Source organism: Schistocerca piceifrons, chromosome 1, assembly GCF_021461385.2.
Source record: "Schistocerca piceifrons isolate TAMUIC-IGC-003096 chromosome 1, iqSchPice1.1, whole genome shotgun sequence".
NCBI lineage: Eukaryota > Metazoa > Arthropoda > Insecta > Orthoptera > Acrididae > Schistocerca > Schistocerca piceifrons.
Window position 1 is genome coordinate 267,827,853 of NC_060138.1, and position 13,983 is coordinate 267,841,835.

Consider the following 13,983-nt stretch of genomic DNA (forward strand, 5'->3'; position numbering starts at 1 on the left):
CGAGCCAGCCTGGCTAGCCGCGCGATCTAACGCACTGCTTCGCGAGCGGGAAGGCGTGCCAGTCCCTGGCATGAATTCACCCAGCAGATTTGTGTCGAGGTCCCATGTGCCGGCCAGCCAGTGGATGGTTTTTAAGGCGGTTTTCCATCTACCTCGGCGAATGCGGGCTCGTTACCCTTATTCCACCTCAATTACAATGTGCAATGTGTCGGCGGTTGCTGCGCGAACACCATTTCCACGTATGCATACACCATAATAACTCTACTACGCAACCATCTGGTATGAGATGTTCCTGGGGGAGGCGGGGGGGGGGGGGAGGGGGGGTCCACTGGGGGTCGAACCGCACAATAACCCTGGGTTCGCCGGCCGGGGTAGCCGAGCAGTTCAAGGCACTACAGTCTGGAACCGCGCGACCGCTACGGTCGAAGGTTCGAATCCTGCCTCGGGCATGGATGTGTGTGGTGTCCTTGGGTTAATTAGGTTTAAGTAGTTCTAAGTTCTAGGGGACTGATGACCTCAGAAGTTAAGTCCCATAGTGCTCAGAGCCATTTGAACCATTTTTTGAACCCTGGGTTCGGTGTGGGGCGGCGGTGGGGTGGATGGACTGCTGTGGCCTGTTGTGGGGTTGTGAACCACTGATGGCTATGGCAGGTCGAAGCCTCTCCGTCGTTTCTAGGTCCCCAGTTTAATACAATACAATACATCTGGCAACTAATTATTTACGATGTGCTGTTACAGTCTGCATTTCAAATGTCTTCTTTTACAAGAATGGACACGTTTACACAGTAGACACACACTTCCACATGTGCTGAATGTCCATGCCTTTGCAGTGACGCTCAACTTTGTGGTAAGCTCGTTCGAACTCTGTTTGCGGATAAAAGTTTCGCTGCCAACCTTTGACCCTCAAGGGGGGAGGAGGGGGGAGAGGTGGTGGTGTAGAATTCCTTATCAGCCGACTGCGCCAACATTCTGGGCTAAAGCTTTAAACATGCGACCGTTAAAAGGTAAAATTAAAACAATTGCAGCCCTCGGTGGCGAAAATGAAGTCTTTTTGAACTAGGTTTCGGCCACTTCTAAGAGTGCCTTCATCAGAAATAAAACGTTTAAAACTAGCATGTCACATATAAAATGAATATGAAGTGATAACGCCTTAGTCACTAAATGTTAAAATAGAAAACATAGAGGCAGGCAACTAAGGGCTGCTCCACATGTCGACCTGTGCTAGTGGTCACAGCCCTTAGCTGCCTGCCTCTGTGTCTTCTATTTTAATATTTTGTGGCTAAAGCGTTATTGCTTCATATTTATTTTATACGTAACAAGCTAGTTTTAAATCTTTTATTTCTGATGACGGCATTCTTAGAAGTGACCGAAACCTAGGTCAAAAAGACTTCATTTTCGCGACCGAGGGCTGCAGTTATTTTAATTTTATTCTGGAATAAATTCCAAACCTCTCTGCAGGTTTCATGAAGTGCTGGCACGTAACACTGTTGATGGTTATCTGTCCGAGGGATGGGAACCTCAAGAGCAGCATTTCCCTCACTGCTGTTCGAGAGGAATGGGCTAGGTACAGGTGTCTTGTTTCATCCTGTTTCCTCTCCATCATCGTCATACAACACAAAAAGTAACACCACAATATACACATATCCATTACACTTACATACACTTCAAAATACACGTAAGGATCAGCTCTCACATATCCTCGAGGAAGAGCCACTGTGAGCGGCAGAAGGAAACCTTTTCTGGTGATATAGCTAAAGCTATCAGTTGTAATTTCCCAGCCAGCAATGCTGTACGGCTTTAGTTTACTTTTAATAGCAGAGGACAGTGTCTGACCTTTCATTTTTCAGATATGTATTAAAACAAATTTTGACAATATTACGAGAAGGAAAGTTGCTACTCACCGTATAGTGGAGAAGCTGAGTCGCAGATAGGCACAGCAAAAAGACTCTCACAATCAAAGATTTTGGCCATTAAGACCTTCGTCAACAAAAGATACACATACGCACAAACACACTCAAGCAAAAGCAACTCACACACACGACTGCTGTCTCAGGCAACTGAAACCACACTAGCATTTTGGAGTGTGGTTTCAGTTGCCTGAGACTGCAGTCATGTGTTCAAATGGTTCTGAGCACTATGGGACTTAACATCTGAGGTCATCAGTCCCCTACCCTTAGAACTATACTACTGACCATCAAAACTGCTACACCAGGAAGATGACGTGCTACAGACGCGAAATTTAACCGACAGGAAGAAGATGCTGTGATATGCAAGTGATTAGCTTTTCAGGGCATTCACACAAGGTTGGCGCCGGTGGCGACACCTACAACGTGCTGACATGAGAAAAGTTTCCAACCGATTGCTCATACACAATCAGCAGTTGACCGGCGTTGCCTGGTGAAACGTTGTTGTGATCCCACGTTTAAGGAGGAGAAATGCGTAACATCACGTTTCGAACTTTGATAAAGGTCCGATTGTAGCCTATCGCGATTGCGGTTTATCGTATCGCGACATTGCTGCTCGCGTTGGTCGAGATCCAATGACTGTTAACAGAATATGGAATCGGTGGGTTCAGGAGGGTAATACGGAACGCCGTGCTGGATCACAACGGCCTCGTATCACTAGCAGTCGAGATGATAGGCATCTTATCCGCATGGCTGTAACGGATCGTGCAGCCACGTCTCCCTGAGTCAACAGATGGGGACGTTTGCAAGACAACAACCATCTGCACGAACAGTTCGACGACGTTTGCAGCAGCATGGACTGTCAGCTCGGAGACAATGGCTGCGGTTACCGTTGACGCTGCATTACAGACAGGAGCGCCTGCGATGGTGTACTCAACGACGAACCTGGGTGCACGAATGGCAAAACGTCATTTTTTCGGATGAATCCAGGTTCTGTTTACAGCATCATAATGGTCGCATCCATGTTTGGCGACATCGCGGTGAACGCACATTGGAAGCGTGTATTCGTCATCGCCATATGGCGTATCACCTGTCGTGATGGTATGGGGTGCCATTGGTTACACGTCTCGGTCACCTCTTGTTCGCATTGACGGCACTTTGATCAGTGGACGTTACATTTCAGATGTGTCACGACCCGTGGCTCTACCCTTCATTCGATCCCTGCGAAACCCTACATTTCAGCAGGATAATGCACGACCGCATGTTGCAGGTCCTCTACGGGCCTTTCTGGACACAGAAAATGTTCGACTGCTGCCCTGGCCAGCACATTCTCCATATCTCTCACCAACTGAAAACGTCTGGTCAATGGTGGCCGAGCAACTGGCTCGTCACAATACGCCAGTCACTACTCTTGATGAACTGTGGTATCGTGTTGAAGCTGCACGAGCAGCTGTACCTGTACACGCCATCCAAGATCTGTTTCACTCAATGACCAGGCGTATCAAGGCCGTTATTACGGCCAGAGGTGGTTGTTCTGGGTGCTGATTTCTCAGGATCTATGCACCCAAATTGCGTGAAAATGTAATCACATGTCAGTTCTAGTATAATGTTCCATTAAGTTTCGGGTGTGCAGCCGCAAGAAATCTCCTTCTTCTTCTAATATTTCGGCTGTAAAACGTTCAGCCATCTTCAGAGTGAGCCGCAAGACTGCCGCCCCAGTGCTTGCTTCGTCCTTTTATGCTGTTGTACGGCGCGACTGCGCATGCGGCCACAGATGCAATTGCGCCAGAGACGTTGGTCGGCGGCAGAGACGTGCATAATGAGCGAGTTGTATCTATGACTCCGCAGTTGATCTTTGTTGGCATATCGATATATCATTGTGAGCTGCACTGTGACGACGTCTTTGCGAGTTTATTACAGCAAGTGCCGGATTCCAGGATTTATCAAGATTGAAACCACTGTCTCTATTAATTAAGTTCGTCGTCAAGCGAATTTCAATTGCCTCCTTTACTATCGAGTCCCAAAGTGACGATGTAGTTGCCAAAATTTCGACGTTGTCATACAACGTACTGTGACAATTATCAATACAGTGCTCTGCCACGGCCGACTTTTTAGGTTGTAAAAGGCGTGTGTACCTCTGGTGTTCTGTACATCTTTCTTGGACAGTACGAGCTGTTTGTCCGATGTAAGAAAGGCCACATTCACAGTGAATTTTGTAAACTCCAGATTTTCGGAGCAGCAAATCATCTTTGACGGAGCCCACAAGTGCAGCTGTCTTAGGTGGAGGACGAAAAATCACTTTTATTTTGTGTCTGCCGAGAATGCGTCCTATTTTTGATGAGAGGCTACCCACATATGGCAGGAAGCCCATCGATTTAAAGGTTTCTTCATCATCTTCTGCTTTCTTTGTGGCCTCTTTCGGTTTCATTTTCAGTGCCCTCTGTATTTGTTGTGGAGAGTACCCATTGTCTTCAAACACTCTTTGTAAGTGGGAAAGTTCATCTTGCAGACTGCTTTCGTCAGAAATAATATGCACTCTGTGAGTCAAAGTTCGGAGAACACTCATTGTCTGGGCAGGATGGTGGCAGCTATTTGCACGTAAATACAGATTGGTGTGTGTCGGCTTCCTATACACTTCATGTCCCAAAGTGCCATCCTCTCTGCGGCGAACCAGAACATCCAAGAATGGAACGCATCCCTCTTTTTCAATTTCCATTGCGAACTTTATTTGATCGTGGAGGGAGTTCAGATGTCTTAAAAAGTCTTGCAAGTTGTCTTCACCATGGGGCCAAACTACAAAGGTGTCATCAACATACCTCCAGAATACCGTGGGTTTCAAGTCAGCAGATTCAAGCGCCTTCTCCTCGAAGTCCTCCATAAATAAATTGGCCACCAGAGGGGATAAGGGACTAACCATGGCGACTCCGTCCGTCTGTTCAAAAAATTCGTTGTTCAATAAGAAATATGTGGAGGTCAGAACATGTTTAAATAAAGCTGAAATCTCTTCGTCAAAACTTCTTTCAATAAGTTGTAGAGATTCTGGAAGGGGAACCTTTGTAAATAAAGCCACCACATCAAAACTAACTAATATATCAGACGGATTCATTTTCAATGATTTCAGTTTACTAATGAAGTCAGCCGAGTTTCTTATGTGGTGAGTACATTTTCCCACAAGAGGCCTCAACAATGATGCCAGATGTTTGGCAACGTCATAGGTCGGAGAGCCTATGTTACTCAGTATGGGGCGTAGAGGAACATCTTTCTTGTGGACCTTTGGTAGACCATAAAGTCTAGGAGGCACCGGACCACTTGGTTTCAATCTCCGAACAACGTCTGGTGGAAAGGGAGAATCACTCAGAAGCGAAACAGTTTTCTTTGCCACTCGATTAGTGGGATCCCTGCTGATCTTCCGGTACATGCTATCACTCAATAAATTGTACATTTTATCATGGTATTCGTCCCGAGACAATAAAACAGTAGCATTACCTTTATCTGCTGGGAGTACCACCAACTGAGTATCCAGGCTAAGCTTGCGTAGAGCAGCCCTCTCTGCCACAGATATATTGCTCCTTTGTGGGCGAGCCTTCATAATTGCACGGCATGTTTCACGTCTTATTTCCTCTGCTGAATCAGAGGGAAGTGGTCGAACAGCTTCTTCAATGGCACTGATAAACGAAGGCAATGGCAGAACCTGTGTCGTGGGTGCAAAATTCAGTCCCTTACTCAAAACCATCATCGTAGCATCGTCCAAATCTCTACCTGTCATATTAATAACAGGGCGTCGAATAACAGTTTCTCGCTGCGATGTCGTCTTCAGTCGACTAAATTTTGGAGTCTGTCGGGATGTCGCCACCTCACGGATCCAGTCTGATTTGGCCCAAGTTGTACCATCAATCCAATTCCAAGAATCGTAGGGTATCTCCACAGACATCTTCAGGTGCAGGCGATACAGTTCTTCAGAAACCAGGTCTAATTTTCGGCGAGTAAAGTGGATCCTCTCCACGATAGCAGAGCCAGCTTTTGTTAAAATCTTATTCATAGACGTCGTTTTTATAAAATGTACTAATCTGGCAAACTTCAGAATTATGCCCTGGTCACGGTACCTTAGTAAAAAAGTTAAAGAGCTCAGTATAATGTATTTGTCCAATGAATACCCGTTTATCACCTGCATTTCTTGTTGGTGTAGCAATTTTAATGGCCAGTAGTGTACTTAAACCTAACTAACCTAAGGTCAGCACACACATCCATGCCCGAGGCAGGATTCGAACCTGCGACCGCAGCAGCAGTGCGGTTCTGGACTGAAGCGCCTAGAACCGCTCTGCCACAACGGCCGGCTGCAGTCGTGTGTGTGAGTTGCGTTTGCGTGAGCGTGTGTGTGTGCATCCGTACATGATGAGTAGCAACTTTCCTTCTCATAATATTGTTACATTCCATCCTGAATTTTCCATTGTTTGAAAACAGATTTTAACCATGGCGGATTCAATCAGACCATATTTGGTTTGTATCATCACAGCCAGACCACGCTGGCAATGTGCGAACAACGAGGCTGCAGGACAAATGTAGCCCTGGCCTTTAGTTCAGTATGAGTAGCGTTTGTTACACTGTGCTTGGGGCAGTACCTGATGACCAGAGACGGCAGGAGGGCGCAGGAGACGACCAGCACGACGCACTGCACGACCAGCGCCCGCGTCCCCAGGTCTGCAGCGCCGTTGACGGTGCTTTGGAGGGTGACGGCGCCGTCGTGTGCCGTGAAGTGCAGCATGAAGGCCGCACTCAAACACAGCACGCCCACCACCAGCCGGCGCCGCTCTGGCCCTGTGTCCACCTGTGGCCCAGCCGCCACTGCCCCACTGGATGACGAAGCCCCATCTGGCTTACTGCCTGAGTCGCCTACAAAGGACTCGTTCAAGAACACACACTGCGTCATCACACGACCCACACCTCCTGCAGTGGGCTTCACGTCGTCGTAACGGGAGGCGTCCGAGCGGGAGGTATCGACGCATCCACCGTTCACGCCCTCCGTGATTTGTTTAGGCATCTCCTGCTCGGGTGAACTACCACGGAACTGGTCACGAGAACTGCTTTCACCTATTCCTTTTTTGGACAGCAACTGGTCAGAATTTCCTGTATCTACTCTGTGTACTAGAATCGGTTCAGATGCCATTTTTTTGAAGGGCTTCTTCAGGTTGGGATTAACGATTCTTTTCACTGCGCTCGAGTCTTTCTCGTTCCCTTCAGCTGTTTGTACAACGCTTCCACAGCTACTTGTTTCTGAACACTCATCCACTGAATGAATACTGTTGCACTGAGGGAACAACGGACTGGTCAAGCGATTCAGTCGTTCAACAAAAGTCAAATTACGACTGTTGTCGTTACTATAGGTGCAACTGTTGCTTTTTTCATGCGGCTGCTGATTTTCTGGCACCACCTCCTCAAGAATGGCTGGCAAACTGGCGCGTCTCATATCTAAGCTGAATCCATGAGGCCTAGACGGTTTCATTACCACGTTATCATTAACGACAAACCTACATCCGTATGTGGTAAACCTATATCGCACTACTGAACTTCGAGAAACTTAAATGCATATAAGGCACATCTCACGTTACACGGCGCTAGCGTGTTAAAACATGTAGTTTACTTTTCTAACAACTTAGACACAAGTTAAAGGGACCATCACTTACACTAAAGGATTTATGAGACAATACTTCTGAACCACAGAAAAATCTGAAACCTTCTATGAGAATGGCGTTGTTATGGACACCCAGATTCACAGTTTCCTTTCCCATCGCTTGTGCATAGATACTAGTCAATGAATGTGCAACTTTGTTGAGAAAATGGTAGGAGACACGATCATAGTGCGTGCTTTAAATATAATATTTCAAAACACAATCCGCATTGGTGTACTCGTCGTCAGGTGTCTACTAAATCCGGCTAGAATACACCTTCACCTAACTTCCTTATCATGACGCCAGTGATTCAGTATAAACTTCAGACTTCTGCTACTGGGGATTTTGTTTTGTTTACTGACAGTACAGTCTTTCATATAATCACTGTATCACTGTATCTGCCACTGCTAAAAGCAAACAATCTCTTATGTAAGGGTGTTATTTCGTGTCCATTGAAAATTTCAGTGCGTTTATTCTTATCAGATATACAAGGGGAAGAACTGTGTAAAATGCACTACACACTTACCTGAGAATCTTCCTAAGACACACTTACGGGTGTACTGTGGCTGATCCGCTCACGCCGATATATCCATCAGTGGGACATAATTAGTTGCAGATGTGAAGCATATGGCCTGCTGATAGTCACGCCAGCCAACTACGACATTCAACTACATATCGGCAGAGACCGCTACGGCACTGGAGTTTGTCCGGATGAAAGAGAATCACAGAAATCGTAAATTCCAGCCACTAAATGTTTCATGGAACCTGTTTGCATAAACAACCTTAGCGACCACACCACGTTACACAGTACACTGGTTCTTGCTCCACAGTTCCTATTCTTTCAGCATGCAGCTACGACAAGACTGGACAGGTGCAACACGGAATGAAAGTTTCCACCGCGGACGCGATAGGATAAGACACAAGCACGTGTAGATTAGCGGAAACAACTGTTGAAGTCGACCTTGTTTCCAAAGATACCACCAAAGCGTAAGAGAACCCGCTTACTAAGACAATTACAACTTTGCCACAGTTGACTGTATCGAATTCTATGTTGATGTTTTTTTCTTTTTTATCATTTTTATTGTTGCAGTGAGTGTTAGAATAAGATTTCTGACGGTGATGCCAAGAGCTGACAGAAGTTTACATCTAATATACAACTGTTTTAGAATATTGTTTACATATTTTTGGGCGATTAATGCTACCACAATCTATCATATACAGCGATTTTGGTGTAACCTGCTAATTACGGCCCCACATTTGCTAATACCACCGTGGATTATTAGTGCTGTACAATCCTACGCATTAGTGTATATAATTTTCGGCCACTTCGAGGGTGAAATAAAATGTTTTATAGTTAGGAAGATATACTCGTACATACAGGTCACCGGAGTTGCCAAAGTGTAATTCCACTTTTTTAGAGGCGTTAGTTGACGTTGTAATCTTTTTCGAACATTTGAGAAACCTGTTTAGTGATTTGTCATTGCTTCACGGAATAAGCGCAGATTTAATGAAAATAATATTTTGTAGTTGAATTAAGTGACGAATGTTGCACTTTTCACATAACACTCCTGTGTACACACTTCCTTGTTTATGGTTATTACTATCTAATCTTCAAGGCAATTCTTTCCCTTCCTGTACCAATGTCCTGCTATTTAACGTAAATCAAAGACACGTGTGTTTGTGCTCTCGTGTAGCACTTGCAGTGCTGAGTACTAGGTCCGACCGGCCACGGTATTATCTTGCCTTTTCCTGTGACGACTATGCAGCACGTTACGAAAGAGTGACAAGTTCTGCACCTACATCTATATTCTGCAAGTCTCCATACGGGACAGCATTCCTCATTCCATGAAACAAATTCAAAGATAGGCCCATCCGAGTTCACAGAGCTTGCCCAAACGTCAATGTGCCGTTATCCGTGATACCAAAGCCACACACTAAAACGTCATTATGTAAAAGCTTATGATTTACAAGTGCCGCAACCCAGCTTATCTGTGCCGGGAAGCTACCATTTACGCTTTCTGCCATGTGGACTTACCACATCTCGCCAGAATAGTTAGGAAAGCTGTAATACCTAATCTTCTAGTCTCCAAGTCAACACATCTCAATAACTGCGAGTCGCGACCAAAGGGCCATTGGCGACTACACCCAACCCTTGAGTTGCCAGTAGACTGCACTTATTTAATGTCTCTCAGGAATAATGTTTCGCACACACTATAACCTATGTACACGAACTACTCACATCTAAGCCTCAGCTGTTCGTCATCATAAGAATAACACTTCAAACACGTTTTTAAAGCACAGCGCACACCTCATTTGCACTGCTAGTGACAGACTGTTCGTCATCATAAGAATAACACTTCAAACACATTTTTAAAGCGCACAGCCTGTGCGACTTTACTTAAATTGCCTCATTTGCACTGCTAGTGACAGACAATTTTCATTTTCTAATGCATCTAGAAAAACTAGAATAAAAGAAGAAATCAAATACATGAAAGTCATGTAACTACATCGGAAGCAGAGTCAAATGTAGTAGCTACATGTAGTAACAGATGTTGATAAATTGTTCTCAGTTCATTAAAAAATCACGTGACATGTACATTTGTCCAAAGAAAGCTCATGAACGGCCATCTTTTAACATATAACTGCATGACATGCATAGTGTTTTCGAGAACAGTAACATGACTGACTTTTTAAAACGTCACATCTAGCCAGAAGCAACAGGGAAACAAACCTTACAATGCTCGCTACAAATCGCACTGTATGCACTTGTTCATACGACTGTCACATGTGCATGAACGTATTGGAAAATTAAAGTTCTTCATCGCCTATTCATTCCATCACGGCGTGGAATTCCCAGAGACACTGAAACACGTATTTTTTTGTTTCTAGTCTAGGAGTAAAATATCAATTTTCATATATGTAGCTTTAAAAACAATTTAGTAGTTGTTTAATAATGACGTAGAAAAACTTTCACCCAGGGTTTTACCCCATAATGGTTGAATTTCCAAAAACGCTGAAACACGAATTTCTTAATTTTTGACTGAGAAACCAAATACCAGTTTTCGTAGCTCTAGCTTCAAAATTGCCGTAATAGTGACATATTCACAAAAAGCCTTTCATATCCAATTTAATCCCCTTAGTAATGGAATTTCGAACATTTCCTCCTTAAACGATGGGTACAGTATAGTATACATAGTCTTGCTCCCCATGCTCCAGCGGTCTAATAGAGATCTCTTCATTAAAACTTAAATACCTTTGCTCTTCCTACTCCGATTGATATGGTGTTTTTACCATTATCCTTGTAATCCCTTCATGCAGAATTTAACAGGTTTTCCCACTAATTACCTCTTTGCAATATTATTCTTAAATGGATAAACGGTTGTCAGCTTGAATGTGTGCAGTGTAGACAGCACACTGCCGTATCTCATAATGATACATTAAACATATTACTAAGTATATGACTTACTGAATTATAACTCGTTCTAAGAGTGATCGTAAAAATCTCAACAACCCCACGAAATCTACGATTTTCAGAAAACTGAAAATCTATTCATATCATTCAAGGATGCCAGTACTGCTTCTAGTCGCATAGTTCTTTAGAATAACATTTTCCATACACTCCCTTCATTTTTCAGTAGAATTATTTGATACTATTTCCGCTGCTACATTTTATTAAAACAGTTGCCACTTGTGAGTTGCTCCGACACTATAGTGGACTGTTTGAAGGTCTTGTGCACTGGTGGTTGCGCTGTCTTTCATTTCACTGTAATCCATACATGACTTAATTGCAGTACAAACATTATTAATTTGTATTATGACGTGCATATTAAAGTGGCCTTTTCACAGCTTCACATGAGTTTGAAACGTTATCCTCCTCCCTACCTTTAATAGTATTTGTTTGTTAAAGTAATTTTTCTAGAGGACAAGTAATGCAGAATCTTTTTCTTATTCTGTCAGCTATAAATATTCATTTTTTCTGCTTATAAAATATTGTAACCCCATTAGTTTTCTATTGCTGCTACACATTTTCAGTGGAATTGCTGAGGTATGTTTTAGGGAATACATTTCCAGATGTTGACACTAAGTACTCATGTAATACCCTGAATTCCACTCATGTATCTTTTTCATCTCAAACTACCTCTACTATCTTATTCTTTCTGTTTTAAATGTATATGTCTCATGATTATGTGGCTTAAATTTTTCATTTTTACCAGATGTCGATCATTGTCAGATAACGCGTTAACAACGTGGCAAAAATTATTTCTTTAATCAGTCTATTAAAATGTTCAAAGGCAATCTTGCAAGCGTCCTGTGAACAGTTGGTATATTCGTTGCTGAATATTTTAGCACCTTATTTCTCTCAAATCCTTTAAGAAATCTGCGTTGAACATCACAAGCAATTGTATGCAGTCCAATAGTCGGACAGTGAATCCAGATTTTTCAAAAGTAGCTGTACGTTTCCCGCTGGGGATCTGTACGTAGTTAAGGCAACGCGAGATGTCTTGCGAAAACACATGCAGCTCCACAGGTGCAAAACTTGTTCCTACTATTCTAAATGGTGTTCCATACTGTACCACGTCGTCGGCTGTAAACCACGAAACCATCTAACAGACTGTCATCGCAAATATGTGTTCGGATCGAGGAATTTTTGTCTTATAGAAACCAGTATGTCGTACTGGAGAGCGATACCCGCTTTCGTCATGTACATAATGTATATGGCGTCACTCCTATCAACTGTTTTTGTTTTATTTTATTTTTTGTTTTGTTTTGTTTTTACAGGCCGCTTTCATAGTGTTTTAATTTCAATGTTCAGCAGTGCAAATGCGGCATTAGAGACTTAAATTCAGATGTAAAACTGAACCTATATTTCCATTAAATTGTCGTCGCATTTCTCGCTCGAGGCATACAGTCGTCGCAAATTGTGAATTCCGAATTTTTTGATATGCGGTGAACTGATGTTGTTATATTACTTACAGAAACGCTTGTCGCTGTATAGATCTGTCTGCAAGCACTGAGCGAAATTAACGTCAGTTTTCTTGTGTCCCATACAGCAATTTTAGCGTTAGTAATAGGCCTTACTCGACAACGATATCGTTGAAGGACTGTCGTTTCTATTCTGTCAAAGGACTCTTGTCTAGCTGGCACTCGATAACTGCATTATATAATTGCATAATAATGATGTAAGGAGTAGTTTGTCTTCTTATTTTTCGCAAAGTACATTCCTCTGTCGATAAGCTATGCATATTTCCTGTTATGGTACCAAAAAATAATTGTTTTCATATTCAGTCTCCATTTACTACGAAAGCCATACTATTTCTAAATTACCTCTAGTATACTATATTGTCCTTCGATAAGAATTATTGCTACTGAATTGTGACATACTCATAACGTCGCTTTCTGGAGTGCTGAATATATCTGGAAATGTGTCATCAGTCACTTCTTGACTCGTACGTCGACAGAAAAAGATAATCTTTTTTTTTTTTTTTTTATTAAAGCTGCTGTGAAATGTACTACATACTTACGTACTTATTCTTCTTCTTCTTCTTCTTCTCATTATTATTATTATTTCTTTCAGCCTACACTCACCATACCCGCTTCCGTCACCGAAATCGTTAACGCACGCTTTTGAGGTAGCTGGATCGAATCTTAGTGGTGGAAGAAATTTTCTTCGTCAGTAATAACCGGTAACGGGAGAAACTGTGGGCGTCAAACTTCTGTTCAACAAACTTTTGCCAATGTCCTGCATTAAATTCCAAACATCTCCGCTGTGTCTCCCGTAGCGAAGGCATGCGCTGCTGTTCATAGTGATCCATCCGTCAGATGGGGACTTAAGCTCGGCGGCCCCCTTCGTGCTATTCGGGAGGGCTGGGCTGTTGGCCACCTGTGGTTTCAGCCGCTCCCTACCGTCCATCAACAACTACACTGCACTACGCACCATTGTCATCCACATATCCTAAATACACGCTTGACAATATAGAATAAGTCGAAGCAAGGCAACAATAAACTACTTCCATTAGGATCTTGCCCAGGACGGATATCCAGAGTTCCCATGTACGCTCCTACTTGCGATTCATTAAGTGTAGGACCAAACTTGACTGATAATATTGGTGTCGGTAAGGAAAAGAGAGCGGGAGACCTTTGCAGTGTTGAACTTATATTCGACAAAATAATAGCTTTCATTGTCAAGCAACTCACAGACACCGAGGAAAATGTGTCAATTCTGGACCATATTGGAGAAGATATTTTTGCTCTTAAATAAACTTCCAGTTCTGATTTTATGTTCGTTCCACATCTTGTAAGTACATTTATCATCTGTGAAAGTACAATTGCGCCGAATTCATCACTATGGACAACAATAATAACAAAACGTATGTGCTACAACCATACACATTAAAAATTAAGATTTGTTAACT

The 13,983-nt window shown here is 43.2% G+C and overlaps 1 protein-coding gene across 1 annotated transcript in view; it reads right to left on the bottom strand.

The window, feature by feature from the left end:
* LOC124792957 (UNC93-like protein) overlaps positions 1-8,428 on the bottom strand; it is an 82,258-nt gene extending 73,830 nt beyond the window's left edge. The window contains exon 1 of the mRNA XM_047257982.1: positions 6,524-8,428. Within this exon, the coding sequence (XP_047113938.1) occupies positions 6,524-7,404 (881 nt within the window). The 5' untranslated portion in view covers positions 7,405-8,428. The remainder of the gene's footprint in view (positions 1-6,523) is intronic.
* Positions 8,429-13,983: the final 5,555 nt, after the last annotated feature.